Below are 26,813 nucleotides of genomic sequence, written 5' to 3' on the forward strand. Positions count from 1 at the left end.
GAAAGTGTGATCTCTCCCTTTCACCCGAAAAATTCTATACTGAGTACCTTTCCCATACCTGGGGTTCTGCAGTACATTGTGGAAAAAACAGAAATTCTGCTAACTTCACAGAGCTTACAATATGAGTAATTTTATCAGATCAAGGATTCTTGATCTTATCCTTTTGAAAACCAGATTTATGGTTATTCTCTCGTGACAACAATGCTCAAAGAAGAAACACCTCCAAAGGAAAATTTGTAGGCCAGGTAATGGAATAATTACACTCATTGGAAAAATAGCAAGGTAGCCTGACCTATAGACACAGGAAGGGGTCCCTCCAAATGATGCTTTGAGAGAGAACTTAAGTCTCCACTGGGCACAAAATTTTCATCATCCACCAGTGCTGTGTATTTTTCTAGTATAGCCTAAGTTTTCCACCATGGGAATCAAGCTCCCATAGTAGAAAATAGAGTCTACCTTGATTGTGGATGTTGGGAGATGGGAACCATATTTTATTAATATTTATATTCATGTATTTCTCTACTTCTACTCCAACCCTTTTTCCCTATTGCACTCCAGCAAGGGCTTTCCCTCAGGCTTCAACAAAGACAGAATTCCCAAATATATGTTGAGTAGGGAACTTTGCCAGCTGCAGGCTGTTTCTCTGTGTGCTGAGTATTGAAAGCAGAGTTCTTATGGAGGTTAAAGATAGTGTTAATAAATCCAACAATGCCACTAATAATTGTGTACATATTATTAAATATAACTAAATTAGCAGCCTTCACAAAATGTTGGTGAAAATAATGATTTTGGCATGGGAGTAGAGAAAGAATGAAGAGGAGGAGGAGGAGGTGGAGTAAAAGAAGGAGAAGGAAGGCTAACATGAAGTGTTCATTATATGATAGACTCTTTTCTAAGTGTTTTTTTATATTTATTACTTCTAGCCATCACATTTGTCTGTGATGGACAGACAAATAATAAGCCTATTGAATAGAAGGACAGGGAGGCTAAAATGACTCACTCAAGGTCAACAAATAGCAGATAAATGCCAGAGATAGTATTTGAACCCTAGTGAGCACAATGGCAGAAAGAAGCCTGAATGGAGAGCTGAGAATCCAGGATATATATAAGTAATTATCAGGCCAACTTTATGCAAGTGACTTGAACTCTGAAGTTCTGTGTCATTGCACTTACGTTTTTTGTGAGTTAGAAGCTGGCACAGAATCTTAAAGAAAATTAGCTGAATGGTACCAGAAAGGCTCAGAGAATCCAGTCTCCTGGAATAAAATTCAACAGTGGAGTTTATGGTTAGGGGCTATATTTCAAACCAACAAGTCACATAACTCTATACCGTATAGAATCTGCTTCAACTTTTCCCATAATGGTCTAAGAATTGATTGATTTCTATGAAAATATCCCATGAGCTTCATTTGGGAGTGTATTTGTTCACTTGTTGAAAATGTACCATAAATCCAACAGCTGCATTCCGAGTGTTACTGTGATACAATCAATGAGCCATCATCAGAGAGGTCCCTGCTCTCCTTCTCTAAAGAAGATCCCAAAGCATTGTAGATGACAGCACTTAGGTTTCTCAAATTACCTTCTTTATTTGTTGCTTATCTCACCATCTGTCTCTCCCTACTGTGTCACCACATTGGAAGATCTTTTTGGATAAGGATATTTTAAACTCTAAGAATATGCAGAGACTGGCACTATATGTGTGCTCAATAGATATTTGTTCACTCAATGGAAAAAACAGTAAAAATAGGAATTACTTGTGAACAGTGCACTATTAAGATTCAGAAAATATTTAATTTTTTTAAATGAGAGAATTTAGTGTCAGTGCTTCTTTTATTTTTTTATTTGTTCTTTTTAGTTATGCATGACAGTAGAGTGTATTCTGACATATCATACATACATGGATTGTAACTTCCCATTCTGTGGTTGTATATGATGTGAAATTACACTGGTCATGTATTCATATATGAACATAGGGAAGTTATGTCTGATTCCTTCTACTGTCTTTTCTATTCCTATTTTTCCCTTCCCCCCTGTTCAATTGGTGAACCTCCACTTCTTCCCTGCCCCCTATTGTTAGTCAGTATCCCCTAGAAGATAATAATTGCTAATTCAGAGATATGACTATAGTGAAGGAAAGTATAAATATATATCAGGTTGCCCTGAAAATATATGTTAGACTTTTTTAGACAGTATGATAAAAAAATCCACCAATATGTAGTACAAAATATATAGAATATATGATATATATCATATATTCTATATATGATATATATATATATCATATATATATAATGTAAACAAATTAGTATATATTGAGTAATTAAGTTAAATCTTTTAAAACATATGCTTAATTTCTGATGGAATCAAAGTTTTACACTGAGTTGAATATTATTTCTTACTATTTATAATAATATATTTAAATTGAACATTTCTTAGGGACAGCCAAATTTGGGGTGTCTATGTGAATGAACCTCAATAAATGATTTTTAGAATAAATTAAATATGTATAAATTCTTCCTCCTGAATCCTGTGAACTAAAGGCAATATTCTAAAAGGTTGATACTAGAGAAAGAAATTAATCAAGCCTCTTTTAATGTGGCTCCCTAAAAGATTCAACTGAAAATTGAATTAATGGAATCTCTATGAATGGATAATTACACTTAAAATAAGAAAAAAGACATAAACTATTTTATGTTAGTTTGTTTCAATCACTGAACTCTAGGATGAAAAATTTTATTCCAGAAGAATATAACATTTTATTCCATAGGCTTTCATGGCCACCATAGATATGGGGTAAAAATAATGGCCATTTCAATTTTAATTTAAGTATATAAAACATTTGACTTATATGTATATACTCTATACCCATAAATAAGTCTGTGGGGTGTGTGTGTGTGTGTGTGTGTGTGTGTGTTTGTTTACATTATATGGGATTATAATGGGATATGTAAGAACATGTCTAAGAGACATGAAGCAGTTAACTGAAGAACTAGTACTCCAATTTTTAAATAAATATCCTTTAATAATTTTCATTGCTTGAGTTTTAATTTTTCTAAGACAAATCTTAAAAATTCAATTTTTAGCAAATTATCATTTCAGTTAGAGCAAAATGTGTCATTTAAAAAGATTCCTGATTAATTACATAAACCTTCTAATTAAAACTCCAAGATTTTTTCTTGTATGTTTTTACTTCTAACATTGTTATTTGTTGAATATCTGAAATGTACTAAATGCACTAATGTTTATACCTATTTATCTTTCAGTGGCACAAGTGAAATTTTAGAAAAGAAACTATCCTCAATTGGAGATTCACTTATTTCATATTCATTTGTAATACCCTCAAAACTATGTAAACAATGAACTGTTAACCACTTTCTTTTTCATTAACCATGCAGGTCCTCCAGGTCTTAAAGGTGATAGGGGGGCAACTGGCTTTCCTGGCACGAGGGGACTCCCAGGATTTACAGGAAAGGCGGGGAGGACAGGTACTTTAATACTGTGCATTCTGCTATCAAATATGCAAATAAACATCAGATCATCATTTCTGAAAATTTCTTGGACAACAAAAAATTGCTCATCATAATAGGAATAGTAGCACACACATGTAGTTTATTTTGTGGTCTGAAAATTTTTTGAAGCTGGTTTCTGTCCAACTGAGGAAAGCTTCTGTGTCCTGAAGGAAAATAGTTTAAAAACACATACACACACAAAGGATTTATGCACTCTATACAATCATAAGTCACCATGAAGAATGGTATCTATCTTAGAGCAAACAGAGTGGAAAGACTGGCAAAGAAAAACAAACTAGCAAAATATAAATACCCCTGTAACCACAACTAGCCAAACTCTGTTAAGACACAGTTGGCAAAATGCTTAAATCTTATGTGCAATAAATTTCTTGCAATATTTATTAATGCTTAATAATCAACATGGTTTAGCTCTTTAACATTTATACAAATGACAACAGTATTTCCACCAATGAGGCCAATAGCCTAAGCTTGGTCACTGTACTCTGAATAGCAATTTTAGAAGGAAGTAAGCCTAATATTTTTGTAATATCAATGTAAATTATTACCAAGAGAAAAAGATCCCTATTGTTGATGTAATTTTTAACATTTTATTTTTAGAGCAGTTTTTGTTTTCACACAGAAAACATAGAACTCCAATGTATCACCACACACTTTCCCCCATATTAACATCTTGAATCAGTATGATAAATTTGTAATGATAAATAAACTAGTATTGATACATTATCATTAACTAAAGTCTTACACTAGGGTTCACTGTTTGTGTTTTGCATTTTATGGGTTTTAGCAAGTGTATAATATCATGTGTCCATCATTGCCATATGTCCATCCTACAGTATATTTTCACTGCCCTAAAGATCTCCTATCTTCCATCTGCTCATCACTACCCTCTGCCATGGGCCAAGCCCTTAGAGACCATTGATCTTTATACTATCTCCATAGTTTTGCCTTTTACAGTGTCATACAGCTGGCAACAAGCAATACATTGTCTTTTCAGACAAGCTTCCTCCACATAGCAAGATGTATTTAAGGTTTCTCTCCATCTTTTCATTACCTGTTTGTTCATTTCTCTTTATTATTCAATGATATTGCATTTTATGGATTTATCATAATTGGTTTATCCTTTTACCTAAAGAAATAAATCTTGGTTTCTTCCAAGTTTCAGCAACTATTAATAAAACCACTCAAACCCTTTATTAGCATGTATTTTCATGGACCAAAGTCTACCTAGGAGTATATTTACTGGATTGCATGGCAAACATATTTAGTTTTGTAAGAAGTGGCTGAACTGCCTTCTAAAGTGACTCTACTGTTTTACATTCCTACAATGAATTAAGAATTTCTGTTGTGCCACTTGCTCACTGACATTAGTATCATCAGTGCTTTGGATTTTAGAAGTTCTAAGAAATGTGTTGCAGTGTTGCTGATGACATCAGTGTATATGACAGCCACAAATAAGCAACCTGTAATTAGTCTCCACTAGAGATGTGATTATCTGAAATGAGTGGTGTGTTTATGTACCAACTACCTCTAAACCATCTACCTTTAATCAGGCTTTTTGGGCAATATAGGAAGAAGTGTGTGTTCATAATTTGTTTAAAATTATCTACAACATCAGGGATCTCATTTCCAATATGGGCAATTTGAATTCAATAGACAAATATATTTAGAACCTTAAATTTGATGCAATTTCAAAGCTACTATAGTTGCAAGATAATTTAAAATAATTTTGTGAAAAAAGAAAAACGAATTTAACTGTACTGTAAACTTAAAGTAGAAATGAATCTATTTGTCTATGATCCATCTGAAATAGTAATGGTCATTTAGCTTCCCAGGAAAACTCAAAATAAAGTTTTGTTTTGGAATCTTTTTATACTTTCCTAGTTTTATAAAGCTACAAATTAACATTAAAATAAATATCCAAGACATAGCTGTGCAAAAAGACTTTCAAGAATGATGCACAGTCTTTCTCTCTTTCCTAATTGTGAATTAATGCTGAAGTAATGAAATTAAGCAGTATATTATATTATCTTCTCTGTAAAGAATTAGTAATGATTAATTGCATCTTGTTTTAACTCTCTAGACCATTTTTTTCCTTTAATTTCTTAGATTTTTCCTCTTGAACATCTGAAAACGTGGCACTATGACAAATTTAGGTCAAAAAGATAAGAGAGGTTTGGTAGGCTTTGGGTTACTTAATGATTTTTGTTTTGCCAATTTAATACTACTTGAAATTATTCAATCAAAATTATGAAGTTAATTTAATGATACAGAATAAAATAATAATATGTAAATTAATTCAAAACCAAGAAATTCTCTTTATATTACTCTAATAAGAATAGTTGGGCTTTCATTATATCTTCAAAATAAAATTTAATTGGAAATAATTTGTACATTTTAAGTGCTTCAAGTCTTATACTCATTACCTATTACATTTTTAAAGATTTAGTATATTAGAGGTCAGAATAAATCTTCTCTAAATGGCAAATAAAGACAAATGTCCAAAACTAAGCACCGATGTAGACAAAATAAACTAGAGAAATCAACAGTTAATCAATAAATTAATATTACAACTTTAAATAAAATTTTAAAAAGTATACCACAAAAATTGAATTGAGATGAAAAGGTCTTTGTCTTTCATTCACTGAGAATAAAACTTCAGGCATCAGATTCTAGCTAAGCTATGGGAGATTTTAAAAAAATGGAAATAATAATAGAGAAGCTCCCATCTCTTATGAACAAGTGCTTTACAAATACTGTTACTCATTTTCAAGGCAACTCTGCAATGAAAGATTTATTTTTTTTTAACTTCACAGAAGAATATGCTTTAGCTCTAAAAGTTGAAAGACTGTCATCAGCCACATTTCTATTAAGTGACAGAGCAGACTAAGTCAGTATAGAGGTATTCAAACCATTAGGATCATTCAAAATTCTGTTGTTTTTAAACTACATCCCCTAGTGTCTACATCCCATAGTGTATTTTGGATGGAATTATGGAGATTCTTGATTTTGTAGGGGGAAATAAAAAATGTTAACAAAATTTTGATCTTCAGCCAGAAATCATTAGAATCAGTCCTATGTTTATGCTAAGAAGGTAATTCCTTAGAAGATAGATATATGATGCCTGTTGGAAGAATTAATAATCAAGAGCAGCGCTACTCTCATGAAGTTTCACCATAAAAATCACTTGCTAGTACTAAAGAATGTTTTCCTGAGTATCCCTTAAAAATGTAACTGTGTGTGAATTAGCAAATCATTAGCAAAGATCGAGGTCTAGCAATATTTCCAGGTCTATTTAAATCCTTGCCCCCTATAAAATGATAATACTTGTACTACATCTTTATGTAAATGGATGCTGGTTTTTGAACTCAAAAGTGACTAGCCTAGTGGTTCACATGGTGCATGGACCTTTTTGCCTTCTGTCAGGAACCAGGTTGTCAGAATCTCAACATTCTCAGCAATCCATCCACAGTCTAGTGCTTTGGCTGCTAAGCCAGAAAGGAATGGAAAATGAGATAGGTAAATTATAATAGAAAAAAAAAACCAGTCAGGTTTAGGATAAGGTGGAAGATACTAGGTTTCCCCAGGATGGTAGGAGGCACAGTCAGATGAAGAGAAAAACATAAGAATGAATAAATACAAAATAAACTACTTACACATCAGCTCTGCTTGTTTTACAAAAATGGAATATGCATCACCTTTGTAATAATTTGAGATAGTATATCAGGTTTGCAATAGGTTTTCAAAAGTGATAGCAATTATTATTATTAACATCCGCATGATTATTATTTTGCAATATCTATAGGTTGCTATACATTCATATTTTAGATTAACTGGTGATGCCCTATCTCCATTTAATGCAGCATTGTTGGGGCTGGAGGTGCACTCAGTGAGGGTGTGTGCTTAGTACTAAAATACAATTTTTTTTGTTATTGTTTTTTAAAGGAAATCCTGGACAAAAAGGCCAAAAGGGAGAAAAAGGAAGTGGAAGCACATACAGTAAGTTGATAGTTTCTCGTTTTCTGTATGCATTTTTGTAATCAATAAGATTGTGATATCGGTGGTCTGAGCTTGAGACAAACGTTGAGAAATTCAGCATTGATCCATGGAGAGTCTGTGGAAGCCAGCCACAGTTTTCTACAAATAAAACATGCTAATTGGAGTAAAACAAATAGATGAGATTATGCAACTCTTTCAGTCTCATTACCCATTTGTATTCTGTGTTTGTGATGAGTACTATTTTCTAAAAATTCCACATAGAAAATTGTTCAATTCTCAAGTCAATTTCTAGCCACTGAGGGAAAATCAAGCTTATGAATAGAAACAATTACAGCCTCCTTACCTACTAAAACTGAGCGAACTGAAACCTTATATGTAGGAATTTAGACAGCCCAAGAGCCCTGACAGATTAATTCTCTGAAGGCTGTGTTGGTCAGGGGCTGAGGAGGGTGTTTTGTTTTGTTTTACTGAAACCTTAAAAAGGTCACATTACATATTCTAGACTTTAAGACCTGCAACAGAATAGATTTAGCAGCTGGGATCTTTGTCAGTGGAATGCAGACCCCAGGTTGCCAGGTAGAGAATCTATAAAATGGACCTCAAAAAATAAGGTCATCTTATTGTTAAATGAAATGTGCATTATTTCTTGTGTGTCTAGGTGAAATTTTCATTAATACAATGAAAGGGTTATGAAGAGGAACAAGGCTTAGGAGTGCATGTATTGTGTGTGTGTGTGTGTGTGTGTGTGTGTATGTGTGTGTGTGTGTGTGAGAGAGAGAGAGAGAGAAGAGCTGATGTGAACAGAGTCATAGTCTATTCAGGGGTGCATTTTAGACCGATTATAGCAAATCCTTTGATGTACCAAAATCTTGCAATTTTTAGTTGTAATGCTTGTTTTAAAAAATACAGTACCAGTATATCTATGCTTTCACAAAAAATGATTTTTAACCTAATACCATGTATGGATGGCACATTTAGACAATGTAGGGTTATGATTGTGAATATCAGTCAATAGCAGGATCATTCAAAGTTGAACAACTCAGCATATTGTGTATCTCTTAGAGTGTTTGGTATTAGCAACCATTATCATTTTTTATGATTATATTAAGATAATGGGAGCATTAATATATCTTTTGTGTTGTCTTTTTTGTGTATTTTTCCTTTAAGATGGTCACTTTTACACAAAATTCTTCTTATTCTCCTTTGTCCTCTTCCTCCATTTAAGTTCAGTTGAGCTCTTCTTGTCAGTCTCTCTTCCCCAGCTTTATGTGTATCTTTATCTCTACCTTTACTTTTTTTTGTCTTTATTTTCTTTCCCTGAGGCTTTCTCTGAGCTTCTAAACACTCACTCTAGTTGAGTTTGGAAACTAAGGAACTTCTTTCTTTCTTTCTTTCTTTCTTTATTTTGTCTGTAAACTGAACAGTCACACTGTCTACTGTTACCTGGGGTTATCAAATGCTTGGAAGATTTTTTTCAACTACGTTTGGAAATGTTGTCAGTTACAGATTTTTCAGTGCTATTTTGGAGTTTATGTGCATACTTTCTTTGACAAAGCCATAGAGGGCTACTTATGTATATATGTGTACATAACCTCCATATTCCTCTCTGTGCCTACCCCAAAGAGTATATATAACAAATTCACAATATTTTGAAAAGGAAGAATCATTTACCCGTACATCTAATATAATACACTCTATACTTTTCATGTTTAAGTTGATGTGTCTGTCCTCTATCTTTGTCACTATATACGGCTCTCTTTCTTCTGAATGACCACACATTACTCCAATATTCAGCTGTTCCATAATTATCATAATAGAATCATTCAGTCACTAATCTTAAACCCTCAATTTTGTTTGGCTTTAATAAATAATGCTAATATTCAACAACTTCGTACATGATATTGTGAGGATAATTTTTAATATAGGATTTACTCAAAGTAGAAGCAACAGTTCAAAGGTTATATGCATATTTTTACAATTTGATTAATTCTAACAAATGGCTTCATAAAGGTTGTACCAACTTATGCTGAATAAAAATAACTTGCTCCCCACATAATTAATTAACTGTGGTATATGAAGGGATCATATTGAATTATTTTAATATATATTTGTGTATATTTCAAACACAATTTAAATGTAATAAAAATAACCATTGATTTCCTCTTTTATATATATGTCAGGACCAGTACAACTTCCTGATCATATTAGGGGAGGACCCTTTTAAGATCAGGTGGGTTGGGCAGGACACTCTCTGATTCCATCTAATTAAAAGGCCTTTCACCTCTGGACAAGTCATCAACACAACTGACTTCCAAGATCCCTTTTGTGACTCCTCCAAATGACCTTGGTTCCTGTGTCAAGCCTGGCTTCTACTGGCTTCTTCTCCTGATCCTTGGAGCTGTTTGGGTCTCCACACTGCCACATTCATACATTCTCCACTCTACTACCATCACCCCAATCCCCTTTGCACCCCTTGCCTGACTCTCCCATGCAGTGACTGGTGGGTTGTCCAGGCCCATCCTCAGGTACCAGACCAACAGCCCTCTGCTGTTCACTCTCTTAGTCATGCTAATCCCTCTTTAATTCATCGGATCCTAAGGAGAATTGATCATATGAGAACTGATTATATGTGGTTCTTTAAGTTAAAAACATTATTCTCAACCAAGGTTAGGGATGGCATAGAAGAAAATCTATTCATTCATTCACTTAACATACGTTCACTGGATTCATCCAGAAACAGGATGTAACAACCAGTGAGATAGACATTGTCTCTGGCCTTGCAGAGGTAATTGTGCCTGAGAGATTCAGACAAGCCAGCAATTATAACATACTAGAGCTCTATGGGGAAAGAACAGGACTTTATAAGTGTTCAGAGGAGATAAAGATTCCCTAGAATATTAAAAAATAGATTGATTTAGTTTTCTTAGTTTACCTTCCTTTCTGATCTCCAGCTTATGGCATATTATTTTTCAAGTTTTAAAAAATTAAGGTAATGTGGAGCTTTGGATAATTCATTCAACACATTTGAACCAAAATGTGTTTCCTTAAATTACCTATTTCAAACAAAAACATCTTACACATGATAAAACAATGCTGAAAAAAAATATTACAACAAATCTCTCTGTATTTTAAGCTTTAAGTATAGATTCTGGAGAAAAATTAATATTTTAGTAGAAGCAGAGTTATTTTGTGTAGGTGAAGAAGAGGAAGAAATTGAAGAAGTAGGAAAGGCAGACAAAAACGTATTGGAAAAATGTGGGATGATCCCATGTTATTTTTGAATGCCTCTGTACTGAGAAATGTGTGACCACATTTTCACAGCTCTCCTTTTCTTCAAGTTTTAACACAACAGCCCCAAGGTTTACACCATTAAGTTTCTTGTAGAATTCCATGTAGTATGTCTATGTGTCTCTCTTCATTTCCTTTCCCTGCCCTTGTTAAGTGGTCATGTTAACACCTACCTCACAGGGTTGTTGTGAGGACCAAATAAGATATCCTGTGTGTGAAGATGCTCTGTAAAATCATAAAGTGCTTTTAAATCATAAGATATGGTTCACAGTGGTCTCTCTGAACGCAAACTGCTGTTCCTCTCTGGTATAATGCAGACATTTTAAATCTGCAGTTGTAATAAGAGAGAAAGCAAAATGTAAATGCAAGGAGCTAATAAATGTCATGGATGAAAAAAAATGCTAGAGAATAAGACAAGATTTTATATTAGAGCAATGCAAGTGTGACCAGATCACAAATCAGTGAGTCTGTGTAAAGAGCATTAGTTATAAATAAAAGAAATGACTACACAGAGTGCACACCAGAGGATGGAAGCTGTCAACAGAGATCAGAACCAAATGTCAGGAGAAAAAACAAGTATTCGGACTCTGAAAGACACAGCCTGAGCCCAGGATGCTTCTGTTGAGACCATACTAAGAAGGCAGGAACAAATTAGCGTTTCAATGAAACTGGTTTGTGTCTATTACTGCATGACCCCAGAATCTCCAGGGATGAAACAAAGGGATGATTAGCCAATTTTTCAGAGTTCTCAGTATCAGCAAGCCATCACCATTGAATAGCTAGTTAGTGCAAACATCTAGAGATACATTGGGCCTCTGTCCTTGGTTTAATTTGATGTGATTTCCTATCCCACATTTCACTAGAGGCCAGGTTGAGTGTGGGAGATGTCTCCTGCCACCAGGTCTTGATCCACACTGGCTAGAGAATGACCCTGAACCCAGAGATCCTAGGAGGCAGTTCCAGGGGATTCAATTCACAAGTCATTGGATATCCCAGACTAAATATAGATTTTTGAGACAAAAAATAGATGCTGTCCAGTCTGAATGCACCCACTTCACCAACTTTATCAATGTACAATGAAAAGGAGTCTATACCAAACTCCAAGGTTGGTCTCAATGAATTGTTCACTATGTTCTCACCCTAAATGAGAAGAACAAGTGTTTCAGTCAAGTGAAAGAATTCCTACCATTCAATTAAGCACTTTGTGAGGCTTTGTCCTACACAGTCACATTATGGAGGTGTGGTTTGTTAGTATCTTTTACTATGTTTTGCTCAGACCCAATGAGACTATAAGAATTTTGAGTATCTTATTCGGAATCTCATACAAAGAGAAGAAAAATCTATTTGTCTTTGGTTTCACTTCTATTGAGGACTCAATTCAATCTCAAATTTCTCAAAGCACTCAGATCACTAATTTTAAATAATGAACACTTAAGGGCACTGGCTGAACACCATGTGCTTTTGATACATCATTCTATCTAAATTTCAGAAGAGTGATCAGGGTAAGTACTATTAAGATCTCCATTTAATGGATTAAAAACTGAGGCCTACTGCTAATAAGTGGAAGAGCAGAAACTCAAGCCAAATCTATCATTCTCCAAAGTCCCTATAACTTTTATTCAACATCTCACACTACTTTAAAATGTGTGTGTTTACTTTAAAATGTGTGTGTGTGTGTGTGTGTGTGTGTGTGCGTATACACATGAATAAATAGTACAAATATTTAATAGGGAGTCTGTGGAAGGAGGGGAGAGAACAAGATTTGTAATGAGCAGTTGGATTTCCTAGAATAAGCTTTATAATCTGAGGACTCTAAGAAGATATAAAGTCTTATAGTAGGTCAAATTCAAAAAAAGCATTTTGATTAATCTTTATTTGCTTATGTTTCCACCTTTGTAACTGCTCTAGACATTGCCTGCAGTCTCTCCCCCAAGAATATTACTCAGAAGCATAGACTCCTAGAATGCTCACAGGGCATCCATTATCACTAATGAGAGTTACTTATGTGTACCTGGGGAAGAGCTACCTGTTAATATTCCATCTTGATTTCAGTAACTGGCTCAGTTTTAACATTTCTCCTTATCATTTGTCTGCTTTGATCTCTCTCTTCTTTTATTGTGTTTCTTTTTTTAACTCCACAGTGTTCTTTCCTTAGTCACTCTAGTTATGAGCTAGCAGAGCAGAATATACCTGAGAGTAATGATGACTCTAGGTAAATTAGATAAATGCTACTAATTCTTGACGGTTATGTGGTGCTTAAAGCTTGCTGGGATTGCACAAATTGTTGCTAAAGACATACAGCATTTCAGTAACACAATAGGTATGTTCTTTAATAGCATAAATATCCAATATATCTTTAAATTTAAATGGATATTTAAATCAGTAATAGATCAAGCAGTTAGCACTGTGTCCTATTTAGTTCCTACCCCAAATAAGTCTTGCAGCCTGACTCACCAGAGTCAATTGGAAGGGGAAAAAAAATCAATACAGATCCATCCAGGTCTTTTGCACCCAGCAAATTTGAAATTCATCCAGTATGTGCAGGAATGCAGATGGAGAAGAAACATCTGACACCCTGCTTCCCAGCCCTCCACAATCTCTGAGGACCAAAAAACTTTCTTGCCCCTCTCCAAAGATCTTCAAAGATCCTATTCTGCTGCAAGAAATTTAGCTTTATGTGAACTAACACAAGGTCATTTACTTTGTTCAAATTAAAGCACCTCTGAGGATAGGTTCACAATCTATTATTTGGTCCCTTAACCTGCCATCTCTAGAAATGTGCTGCTCTCATAATGTGAATCTCAAGACCAAATTCCCTAGAACAACATAGATTGCTTGCACATGAAGTGTCCAGGAAATTCTTCCCATTACGACTTAACCAACAGACTCTTGATTTTTCCCCGGTGCTACTGTTATTCTCTTTTTTTTATGTCCCTGAAATCCTCACATAATGCTTGATTCACTTCAAAGTCAAATACCTGAATCCCAGGTAAGTTAGAAAGCTATTTACAAGATTCTAATGTGAATTCTTCAGCAAATGATCCTACTTCCTAATAATGTTTTGTATAAATCTGAATTTTCACTTCCCAGAAATGCTGACTGATAAAGCTGAATATAAACATCCGTTTGTATGCACAACATTTTCACAAAAACTCCACATGGCATTCAGCATAATACCTCTGCCACCTGCAAAATGATTAGCTATCCTATCATGAAATATCCTCCACCCAGAACTCTTTCCTGTTATTTTCTTAAATCTCATAATCAGTACATCAACTATACCCAAGGATATAATTTCTGGGCACCAAAAGAAGACATAACATATTAATCATGGAGAGTAACCAGTTGAATAAATTATTATTAAGGTATTCAGGTATTATTGAGGTAGTTAAGGTCCTTAATAAGTACTTCTGTAATTTTTAAATAGGACCTTCCTTCCTTCCTTCCTTCCTTCCTTCCTTCCTTCCTTCCTTCCTTCCTTCCTTCCTTCCTTCCTTTTCCATCATTAATTTACACCCATAGCTCTTAAATGAGAATTTTAAGTACTCATTTAAAAAAAAAAAAAAAAACAAGATGTTTGTTGTGCTGAAATCACATCCTAGTTAGTATATTTGGTGCTTTAATTACCATCTGTGAATTAAAGAAAATGTTTATATTTTCAACTTTATGCCACCAAGGTTCTCTATTTACCCTCTTTCTTATAAATATTCCAAAATACAAAACATAAGTGAAAAGGGGGAAAGGAAATTTGTGTGAGTCTGGTTGTAATACCAAAACAGAACACCAAAAGTTGGTAGCTTAAATAACAAATTTATTTTCTCATGGATCTGGAGACTGGAAGTCCAGGACCCAGCTGCTGGCAGAGCTGTTCCCCACAAGGCATCTCTGCATGGCTTGCAGATGGCTGCCTTCTCACTGGGACCACATTTGGTACTGTGAGTGTTGTACTTGTGTTTTTTCTTTGCTACAACACAGATCCGACTGAATTTGAGCACCTTCCGGATGAATTCATATGATCTTACTTGCCTCTGTGAAAGCCCTACTTCTAAATACACATTGAGAGGCAAGATATCAACATGTAGATTTGACAAGGACACAATTTAGTCCATTAGAAGAAGGTATCAAAATTGATCTTGTGTCTTGTACAGTTTCCTGTCTAAATTTTCTCAGCATAGGGCTGAGAAAATGTTTTGAAAAATGTTTCCAAGAAAATTTAGTTTTCTCTGTCTGTCTTTCTATCAATTTGTTCTTAAGAGGGTTTAAATTATACCATAAACAAATTCTTCGAGGCATTCTGGTACATTTTATAGTTCTGAGAACAAGTTCACTTTTATTTGTTTCTGAGCAATATTATGTTTTCTCAGTTCACTGACATTCTTCTACATTATGGCATTTCATGAAATAAAAGTAAACAATATCCAATGTTGACGCTATTAATGAAAAACAGAATGACCTTGGAAATCATTTATATTTTCCCCAAAATGATCACCACCAATGTATTTGTAAGAATAGATAAGTAGAAAATAATGAAAACATGGTCAATCAAGAAATAAAATGTGTTGTTTCATATGAATATTCCAAAATGCAAAACATAAGTGAAAAGGGGGAAAGGAAATTGTGTTAGTCTACTTATAATACCAAAACAGAACACAATACAAAAAAGAAAGAAAGAAAGAAAGAATTAACTCTTTCAGAAAGAAAGAATTAACCTTTTCAGAAGATGGGTTTTGCTTCAAGAATGGAAGGATCCAGGAGTTCAAATTAGATCATTTGGACTGAACCTCTGAAACTGTGCGCTCTCTCTTTCTCTCTCTCTCTTACTTTTGTTTATTTTTCTTTAAAGAATGGTCTTGCTGTGTTTCTCAGGATGAACTCAAATTCCTGGGATCAAACAATATTCCTGCCTTCTCTATTTCCTGAGTAGCTGGGACTAGAAGCATATACTTCTGCTCCCACTTTTCTCCCTTACTCTTCATGTGTCACATTCATTGTCAGTTAGGCTTTTGCTGAGCTGTCTTTTCTTTACATTTAGCTGTGCCTGAGAAAAAGTGCCACCTTCTTTTTTTTTTTTTTTTGTCTCTGCTTGGATTTTTGAGCTTTCTCCTTGATTAACTCCTGTATCTGGAGAGGGTCTATATTTATTGCCCAACAAGTGGAGAAAATACTAAATAGGTGGTAAAACAGGATAGTCCCTTCAGAATCCCCAGAGTGCAGGGTCCAAGATACAGAAAAAGTGGACCAACATCACTGTGTTGTTCAATAATATTTGGAAATATTATTGCTGCTTATTTATTAGAAAGCAATGCACTAGTTCAGTTATTCCATAATGTGAAAGATTTAAAATTAAGTAACCATACCAATTCTGGTACATATTGATATAGAAGTTGTTTCTAGCTTATATAGGATATCAGAATATCCTCTGAGGATTTTATCATACAGAGATGACTGAACTCGTCATGCAGATTCAAATTTCAGTGGGTTTGTGTTATGGAGAGTGGTAGGTGATTTATAAAAGTTCTTTTTGGACTCTGAATTGCAAAGCAGTAAAGAGACTTTTATAATAATGATACTTTCGAGCTACCATCACCTATTTCTAATTATTAGTCCAGACATAAGAGTTTTCATAAATAATATTGTCATGATTTGGATATGAGATATTCCCCCAAAGCTCCTGTGTTAATACAAGAATATTCAGAGGTGAAATAGTTAGATTGTAAGAGCTGTAACCCAATCTGTCCATCTTAGTTTGAATGGACTAACTGGGTGGTAACCAGGTCGGCCATGTCCAGAGGTAGTGGATCACTAGAGGTGTGTCCTGGAAGGGTTCATCTTCTCTGCATCCTCTTCCTCTATCTATTTGCTTTCTGGTCACCATGAGCAGAGCATCACTTCTCTGCCATGTTCTTTGCCATGATGTTCTAATTCATTCTGGGCCCAGAGCACTGGCATCAGCCAGCCACAGACTGAACCTCTGAAACTGTGCTCAAGTAACTTTTCCTCCTTTAAGTTGCTTTTGTTAGGTGTTTTTGTCACAGTGACAAAAAGCTGACTAACATAACTAGCATTTATAGTATCCTTCTGTGCCAGGCGCTCTGCAAATCACTTCATATACTACATCTCCTTTACTTAATCTCTCACAAGAAATCTGTAAGTCTGCTATTTCTCCTATAAGGAGTTAGGGCTATTAGTAATCTATGAAAATCACATAACTAATATATGTGTCATAGGTCTCAAGTTTTAATCTCGGTTTATCTGATTCTAAATTTTATCACTTAAGAAAAATACTTCAGTATATCTTTTCTCTCTAACCTCTTCACAATAAATTTAACATTTCTCACATAATAATTTTTTGTGAGAATCACATAATATTATACACAAGATTATGAATTATCATAATGCATTGATTGATTCTCAGGAGAATCCTATAAGGTCATAACAAAAAACATCATAAGGAATGCAGAAATTAAGATGCAAACAGGCAAAACACCTGGCTCTAGAGCCAGGTCTCCTGGCTTCTAGCCTAGAGAAGCATCCTGTTTTAAGAGTCTGTCCTTACCCTGATGAGTAAGAACTGAAGTCCTTTATTTATTGAAATAAATAAAGCCTTTACTACTTTGATCTAAGAGCCCACATATTGATGTCCACCATTTGCTAAACATATTTCTTTATTTTTTTTCTGTTACAAAATATGCCAATATTTTTTTCTTAATTCTAATGAGTTTCTACCATAATTACCCTAATTATGGTCCAGCAAATGAAAGCAACTGTTTCTTGGAAGAGGAAAGAGCTTCTTTTTAGAATTTTTGAAGCTTCGTGTAATATATCCCTACCCATTTCTGGGCACAGCTGTTGACATGAATTATAGTCACTCCTGCCAGGTTTACACAGAATAAAGACCATACACAGTATTGTCTTCTACCAATTCCGTGAAATCAAACTGTACATACAGGAGGCATATTGTCTTTCAATTATTTCAATGCAAAGTCAAGGTCCAAACACTCAGTTTCTTGGAAAGTTATTTTTCCACCATAAAACATTAGAAAATCCTACCCTAGCTTCCAGATCTGCCAATAATTAGAATGACTATAAACTTTAAAGGGCCAAATTTGGGACATTTTACTTCACAGTACCCAGATATCACATCCCTAAGTTTTTAACTTTATAGGCTCCTAAGATTACTTTCAGAATAAATTGTATTCATAATAGTATTACTATTTTTATATAGTACTTTGTAGTTTATAGTACAAATTTTTCATATATTGTTATATTAGAAACCTCAAACCTAGGAGATAGGTGGTATTGTATTTATTTTATAAATGAGCAAATCAGGGCTCAAGGGGGTTAAATTCCTGGCCAATGTCTCAAGCCCTTAGAAGAAGGGTTATAAGGACTTTCATGGTATCTGATACATAGATTTTCAGAAATCAGAAAGCAGGGCAACATAATTTATGCTGTTTTATGCTGAGAGCCTTCTAAATATTAAATTGCATATCTTAATAGATGATTTGATTATTTTTGTGTTCCAGGGTTTTAACTGAAGAGCAAAACTTTAAACAATCCACAAATGGATAGTTTATACTATTCCCCTTTATAAAGTTTTTAAAGTTCTCTTTCTGAGTAATTCTAGAAATTGAGAATCACTTAGAAATGAAACATTAAGTAATAAAAAGATTGCTCTAAAATGGCAGCAAACATACCAATAAATGAATACTACCCTTCAAAAGATAAACAATATACTTCTCGAAATACAATTGTTTTTGTAATTGACAATTTCAAACACCAAAGTTGTTCTCTCATCTTAAATATTTGCCATTTTTAGAAAGATCATTCTAACTTTTATCTATTGATTTAATTAAAAATTGACAAATTAAAAAGAATTGACAAATTAATTATAGAAAATGACAGTCTTCTTTCAAATTTTTATTTATTGTTGTAATTTTCTCTTATCATTTAGACTTCCACAATATCATCTGAGTTTAGTGCAATTTTATGTTGAGTTCTCAATCAATGAGTTGAGTGCAAGATTTTATCTTGAGTTCTCAATCTTTATTTTAGTTGTTCAGCAGTTGAATTGTGTGTGTGCAGAGAGCCTGCTTCACTGCTTGGTTTCAGGCTTCTGACTTCCAAGACTGTGAGAAAACAACTTTCCTTCAAGCTACGGTTTGTGATCATTGACTATGGCAGCCCTATGAAACTAATGTATGTAGGCATCTTTGGCCAGAAACTTCTCTCCACACCAACTCATTCCAGCAATGAGCATCACATCTCTGCCTTCATTTGAAGAAGTGCCTTAGCTTCACTTGGGAATCTAAAATAATTTAACCAAGATGTGGGCATAATGGGAAAGCATATGCAGAAGTATCTACAACTTCAAGTTGAATCTTAACTGCACTTGAAATTCCCCAGCTAGTGGATACACCAATCTTTTCTCACTGATCATTCACCTCAGTCTCTTCTCAGCAATCATAATAACTTTATACACTTTATCTCCACTGAAATTTTCTCCTTATAGTTTTCTTCTCTTTATTCTGAGATCTCCAAAATTATCCTATCCCTTGACTTTTGAACTAAGACACAAAATATGTTGCATTATTTTTCTAAAGAAAAATAATGGTATCTGGGGGTGCATTCCATAGCTAAATACCTCACTAAGGTAATTATCTTAAATAATCATTTTCTGTTCTGGAAGAATTTTGCTATATTCTGAAGATATCAGGTCAAACTGCAATTATATATATATATATATATATATATATATATATATATATATATATAATTTCTGTATTACATTTGGAATTCAAATATAACAACTACCATTGTAATAATTTTAACCTTAAAACATAATTCCAATAAGTGCTACAAAAGAAAGAAACATGACCCTGGGGTGAGCAATATAACAATAATGTTATAGAAGTTTCTGAATTTACAATGAAATTACATTGTTATAAGTGCACCATAAGTAGAAAACATCATAAGTTAAAAATGCATTTAATACACCTAAACTACCAAGCACGACCTACCAACACAGTACAATAGTCTCAATAGTCCTTGTGGCGATGGGGCTCATTGAGAGCTGCAGTTTGCTACAACTGCCCAGCACCTTAAGAAGGTATAGATGGTGTTTCTCTGGCCATGAAAGGACCAAAATTCAAAGTTCAAGGTTCGTTTATACTGAAAATGCATTTTTTTTTCACATTTGTAAAGCTGAAAAATCATAAAGTTAAACCATTACAGATTGGGGACCATCTGTAATTGAAATACTCCTCAAAATCATTTTTTAACTTTGGTTTTTTACTTCTACTCAATAGCAGTGGTGGTCACATGTGAAGAAGACCTCAGAGGTCACATCCTCCCTGACTTCTGTTTGCAGATTACAGTTTTGTCTATCAAAATAATATCGGTAGATTCAAAATATCTTTCAAGGAAAGACATATAAAAAACTCTTTGATAATTTGTTTAGGGTCCAGGTATGACACCATTAACATTGTTGTGAATTTGTTGTTTGATTCTGTAAGTAAAATATATTTCAAATGTAAAGATAATGTAAAATGTTAAGAAGAAAAAATATTTATAGCAAATAGCTAATAAACAGTTATGTATATAACAACTGGATTTTTAAGATGTTGACAATTACTATATTAACTATATTTTTTATTTTGGGGGGTACCAAGTATTGAGCTCAGGGGCAACCCCGAGTCACATCCCCAGCCCTATATTATATTTTATTTAGAGACAGGATCTCACTGAGTTGCTTAGCATCTCACTTTTGCTGAGGCTGGCTTTGAACTTGTCATCTTCTTGTCTCAGCCTCCCTAGCTGCTGGGATTACAGGCATGCACCACTGTTCTGGGTCACATACTGGATTTTATAAAAAATATGTTATGAATACCATCGAGTTCCCCTAAGCCCACCTCCCTTTATTTTCAGAGTGAGCTTTTATCTTGGAGTTTACATGCTTTCTTTTACTTACACTTTTATGAATTTACTACATGTATATATGCATAAACAATACATGGTATTATGAGTCATTTTACATAAATAACAAAACACTGTATCTCTCCCTCTAAGCTTGTTTCTTTCCCCTCAATTTTGTGAATTTCAGCATTATGAAATCATCCATGCTTCATAACAGTAAAGACATTAGCAAATATTTAGCCTACTAATTATTTTTATTAATTGGTCATAATTAAGAAAATATAATTAAGAAAATAGAGAAAAGATATGTATTCAATTTCTGCACCACATGCAATAATACTGTCCATATGCTTGAGAATTTCCTTTTAGTATTATGTAGCAATTTTTTTACATAATTATAATTAATTTTTTATTGCAAATTAAAATTTTTCTAACTTTTCCCTTTAATTGGTGCATTATAATTACACATAATGGGAATAATCAAAATTTTAATCTTAATATAATCACCTAATATGCTCATTTTAACAATTATGCTTAATTCCTCTAAAACTATCCATTAAACCCAGGCATGGAGTTGTTTGCCTGTAATTATAGCTACTTAGGAGGCTGAGGTAGAAATATCTTCAATTTAAGGCCAACCTCATCAATTTATCCCGACCCTGTCTCAAAATTAAGAAAAGGAGGGCTGGGAGTAGACCTCTTTATTTATATAATTAATTATAGAATATTAATTATACTCCTCTATTCTGAAATAGTTAATACATTTCTGTTTTATCTCCAGCTTTAAAAAATAAAATTTATAAAAAAAATTACTGAAATTGTTAACTTTTATTATATTTGGAGTTCTACCTCAAATTAGACTACAAAGCTATTTCTTCTTTTGTATACCTAGCTCTGTTACCTGTTTTTCTTTTGATGTCTTATGGTAATAGAAATATGAATTAACTATCTGTGTAATAACTTTTTATATACTTTTTTATTTTATATATGAACTTTAGGAAGTATGAAGAAATTGTTAGTATCTATTCGTTCCTCAGTAACTAGAAATAATGAGGCAGGAGGATCGTGAGTTCAAAGTCAGTCTCAGCATAAGCAGAGCACTAAGCAATTCAGTGAGACCTTGTCTTTAAATAAAATACAAAATAGGGCTGGGGATGTGGCTCAGTGGCCAAGTGGCTCTGAGTTCAATCCCTAGTACCAAAACAAAGCAAAACAAACCAACAAAAAAACTAGAAATAAGAATAGTGAGGTTGCCTTTAGAAAGTTAAACTGCAAAATGAGCATACAATGAATCAGAGCAGAGATATGTCAAATCTCCTAACCTGACAGAATGTATTAACATACAAAAAGCAAGCATTGGCCATTTTCAGAGGCAAAAATCTCACTGATATGTCTCATTGTAAATTTATAAATTAGTTAAGCTAATAATTCACTGGTTGTGATTTGACTTTGCATGTAGTTGCCCGTGGGGAAACACTATCCTGGTCATGCAGATTCAAATATTCATGTTTTTGAGGTAATTACATCATTCATTGTAAACTGAATTGACATTTAATCCCAATATTCTGTTTAGCATTAGTCTGTCTCTACACAAGAGATCCTCTTTACAAGTTAACAAAAATCAGGTTTTTAGAATGTGTAAGGCTTCTAATCAGACCTTCCTACCAAGTGCTTTAAGCCTGGCAGGTTCTCAGTAGCTAGCCATGTAGGTTTTGCCTTTCAGACTCATGTCTACACATCAGTTAAATCAATCTTTCCTTCCAGTTTACTCTGTTTCTACACGTAGGAACTATATTTCGTCTAGAGATTTGAAAAACACTAAATTCTGTTTCTTCTATTCTTTCATCTTTAAGTACTTGCCAATATACTCCACTCAGGTAATGCAGTCCACAAAACCATACCAACAGGAGTTTGCCATCCCTCATTCACACATACGATAACTCTTCATTAAGTGACCACTAAGTGATAACCTACACACTGTTGGGTGCTGAAGAGATAACCATAAAGATCTTAAGTCTATTGGGGAAAATAGACAAGGTCTTGATGCTTTTGTACAGACCAATAGTGCTGTAGGAACCCCCAAAATGATACTTTACCATACCTGGGACTGAGGATGGAGAAATGAGAGGGGAAGTAGGGAAAGAAGAAAAACGTATTTCAGACAGGGACCAAAGCCTCAGAAATCAAGGAGAGTTAAGCTGAGCGCCTTGGCACATGCCTGTACTCCCAGTCGCTAGAGACTGAGGCAGGAAGATTGCAAGTTTTGAGGCCAGCCTCAGCAACTTAGCAAGGCCCTTATCAACTTAGTGAGACTCTGTATCAAAAAAAAAAATAAAGAAAGAAATCCGAGTAAGACTTATATAGAAAATGTGAATAGTTACATAACTGGCATACAAAGCCTAAGAATGTAGAGGTGGAGAACTTTTCAAAGGGTTTGACTGAAGAGGTGAGCAGAGATCAGTCATGACCTCATTTATCCCAGGAGTCAACTGGTAGGAGTATCCCTACTTAAATCCTTTTTCATTCTTGTTTATTGTCTTGGTAACTATACCAGGATGCACTCAAATGTTTCTGTAGATCAGATAGCAAATATATGTTTTGCATTCTATATGGTCTCTATCACAACTATTCACCTCTGCTCTGGTAACCTGAAAACAGCCATAGACAATATGTAAAACTATAAGTGTGGTTGCATTCCAATAAAACTTAATGTGCAAAACAAAAATCAGGTTGGAATTGGCTAGTGGACCACAGTTACTACTGGTCCAGAAGAGTCCCTCCATAAGGTAAAATTTGTGTTTGTAAATAACAAAGCCTAACTAATCTCATATCTAAAACTACATGGCAGATCTAGTCTTTCTGCAGAAGCTCATCATAGTTGAATCATAGCTCCTCTTCAAGAAGAATAACTGCTAAATGGGAAATTAAAAATCTCCTGAATTTGTAATGACAGATATACTCTACAGTTTTAGATACAAAAAAGTTATAGCACTAAACATCTAATATTATTAATATTGCACAAATATACCAAGATTATTAAAATATCTTTTACAGAATGGACTTAAGATTTTGTCTGCTTAAAACTCTTCCTTTAACAGGGATGAATCCCTACCCTCACTCCAGGAGAGCCATGTTATTGCAGGTGACCTTAAATATTTGACCCAAGCTATTTAGTCCAAATGTGGGCATCTGTCCCAAACAGTGCCCTAGACAGCATGCCTGGATCATTAGTAGTGCCACTAAGAAAGACACCACATAACACAAACTAAGGGTTGTTAGCGAAGTTCCACTATGAAAACTGGAGAGCAAAGATACACAGCTTGCAAGAAAAGATTAGATTGGAGCAACCTACAGATAGAAACCTGGATAACAGTTGGGTAGTTCTGAGCAGATTTGTCTTGGTTCATCAGTTCCAGATACCTAACTGTGATCCATATCTCAGTTCCACAAGATATCACATTTTTCTTAATTCTATGTTATCCTTTTCATTTTTGTTACTTTGGTTTCTGTTTTCATTTTTTCACCAATTAGAATGTTATAATTAATACAGAAAATTATTCAGCAGGCACATATTCAATGCTTTTCTGTGTTTATCTGATTTGAATCTGGAAAAGTCTATATTAATAAAGTTAAAAAGAGAATTAGGACAGCCATCATATATACACATATACAAATACGTGTGTGTGTGTGTGTGTGTGTGTGTGTGTGTGTGTGAAAATCTGCTTGACTAAATATATTAGCTTGATGCTAAGGAAGTATAGATATCATATAATGATGAGTTAGTTAAATCAGAAAAAAATCTGATCTGCAATCTAACAGAATAAAATGCTGTGACTAAGATTATATGAAATGCTGTGATTAAGACTGATGACAAAACGAACTTTTCTCCATCAAAACAGAGTAGCACAATGGTATGGGATGTCAATTCTCCACTGAGTCTTGACTTGCCTCAGTCCTATTTATTAGTTCAGAGATAACTAAGGATTAGCAAAGCATGATCACCTGTCAATAGTTGATTTATGATTGAAAAACATTTCAGGTGACAGATAGGCATAAACATATTTGGTCATTTTGGCCCTAAAGAATTTGATAGAAGGACTTCCTGTCTCTTAGAATCCTGTGAGCATAGATAGGATTTGAGAAAGCAGCAGTCATTCTCTTTGCAATAAATGAAACTAAATTATTTTGTAATTATTTTATAAGCTTTGGTAGCTATTTCTGATATAACATGCATCCTCTCTTAAATATCTAAAAGTATGTATTTAGGATTTCTCAAAGTGTCATATCTGGACCAACAGCATCAGGGTCACCTGAAAACTTGTTAAAAGTAATAATTATCAGGCCCCATTCAAGACCACTATATCAGAAATTCTGGTTGTGGGGCCAGCAATTTATGATTCTGTTACATATTAATGTTTGAGAACAACTGTTTCAGGACAAGCAAGACTCATTAATGATATTTTTTGAGACGTAAAAAGCAAAGAATGCACGCTGAGAATGCCTACATACACTAGTTTGGGCAATGAGACAACCAAGTTCACATAATGTTTGGATATTCCTGCTTTTCATAGACTATATGATAAATACATTAGGCTTGGATATATTTGACTCACATAAAAATAAGCATTTGGAAATGACACAAGTTAATAAAAGTTGGTTCTAATTTTGAAAAGCTTTACACAATTCATTCTTAGATTATTCTTTCTCATTTTCTTAGGCAATTATAGTGAATGATTGGGTCACCCAGGTATTTTACTCAGTAATTGAAAGTTTAAATACCTTAATTATGAATTATTTCTATTTCAAAAATATTTTTAACTTATGCTTATTGAGTGAGGAATGACTTATGCACTTTGGCATGATTATATTAATTGAGTATTTAGCACGGAATTACATTTGGAAGAATCAAGAAAATAATTATAATAATATATATTAGCAGGTCACCTTTTTATATTTCTGAGTGGCTCAGTTAGTTTTGTTATGGGATATGTTCAATTTTTCTTACATGTCATTGACTTACTGGTTCAACCAAATTTCTCAAATTGGGGGGAAAATGTTACTGAATTCCTTTAATTGACCTCTGAAAACTATACCCTAACTCCATTTTCACATTAGACAGATATTTTTGTTATAATAATTACTTCTTGATCTTTTTATAATATAGTGTTCCTCAGGCTTATATTTAAAAGAGATAAATAGAACTGTATTTATTCACTGACTTTTTATGATTATTAAGAATATTAATAATTGTATATAATATTAATTACATTTTTAAAATATCTTCCTCCTGAATTTCATTATATTCTTCACAGATGAATTTTTAAACAAATACTCACTGGAATAGCATAGGTTATTTTAAAAACTTCATTACTCATGATAAATCATTTTATATTAATTGTATACTTTTATTTATCTGTCCCTAGGTTGAAAAATGTATATATTTGTTTTTTAAAGTAGGAAAGAAACATTTTATATTCATGTGAATCTCTCTGTAGTATGATCAAAATTTTTCAAAACATCATACATATGGCAACTTTCATTGGTTAGATATTACTAAACAAAATTACTTTTATAATTATGAACACAGTTTAAGTAAAGCTTAGTGCTGTAGTCATTTTTCAGAATACCCACGAACTTTCTGATTATATCATTAACTTTTATCCAAATGCATGCAAGAGGACACACATACATACACATACACAGCACCCATGTTTTGGGGAAAAAAATTCAGAAACCTAATAAGAAGGAATGCCCCTGCCATTTCTAAATGAATGTTGTTGCTAGTGTTACCTTGTTTCTCTTAGCAAAAGACTAGGAAATTTGCTATGTTTTTGTTTCTGGTATTATAAAATAATCTGCTCCTTGACATCCTGTACCACTGAAAATCTCTGGATTGTATGTTCAAGATTGTGAGTTAAAAGTGTGTGTCAGGAAAATAATGAATCATTTTGTTATACATTTTTAAATAGTATGAAAATTTTTTAAAACTTTAAGAAACTTGTAACTTTTGATTTTAAGCTCATAGGAACATAATCATTGAAGTGTTCTCATACATAGAACATAAAAATGTTAGAAGGGATTTTG

General features: G+C 33.7%; 1 protein-coding gene across 2 annotated transcripts in view; it reads left to right on the plus strand.

Moving 5' to 3' along the window:
* The window catches only part of Msr1 (macrophage scavenger receptor 1), a 73,707-nt gene that overhangs the window by 36,416 nt on the left and 10,478 nt on the right, over positions 1-26,813 (plus strand). Inside the window, exons 7-9 of one of the 2 annotated variants that reach the window (XM_076852438.1) lie at positions 3,396-3,485; positions 7,473-7,526; positions 9,707-11,052. In XM_076852438.1, the coding sequence (XP_076708553.1) occupies positions 3,396-3,485; positions 7,473-7,526; positions 9,707-9,750 (188 nt within the window). In that variant the 3' untranslated portion in view covers positions 9,751-11,052. Of the gene's footprint in view, positions 1-3,395; positions 3,486-7,472; positions 7,527-9,706; positions 11,053-26,813 lie in introns of those variants that run through there. The other variant, XM_076852437.1, reaches the window with a different exon arrangement.

The sequence above is a fragment of the Callospermophilus lateralis genome, chromosome 4 (genome assembly GCF_048772815.1).
Source record: "Callospermophilus lateralis isolate mCalLat2 chromosome 4, mCalLat2.hap1, whole genome shotgun sequence".
Classification (NCBI taxonomy): domain Eukaryota; kingdom Metazoa; phylum Chordata; class Mammalia; order Rodentia; family Sciuridae; genus Callospermophilus; species Callospermophilus lateralis.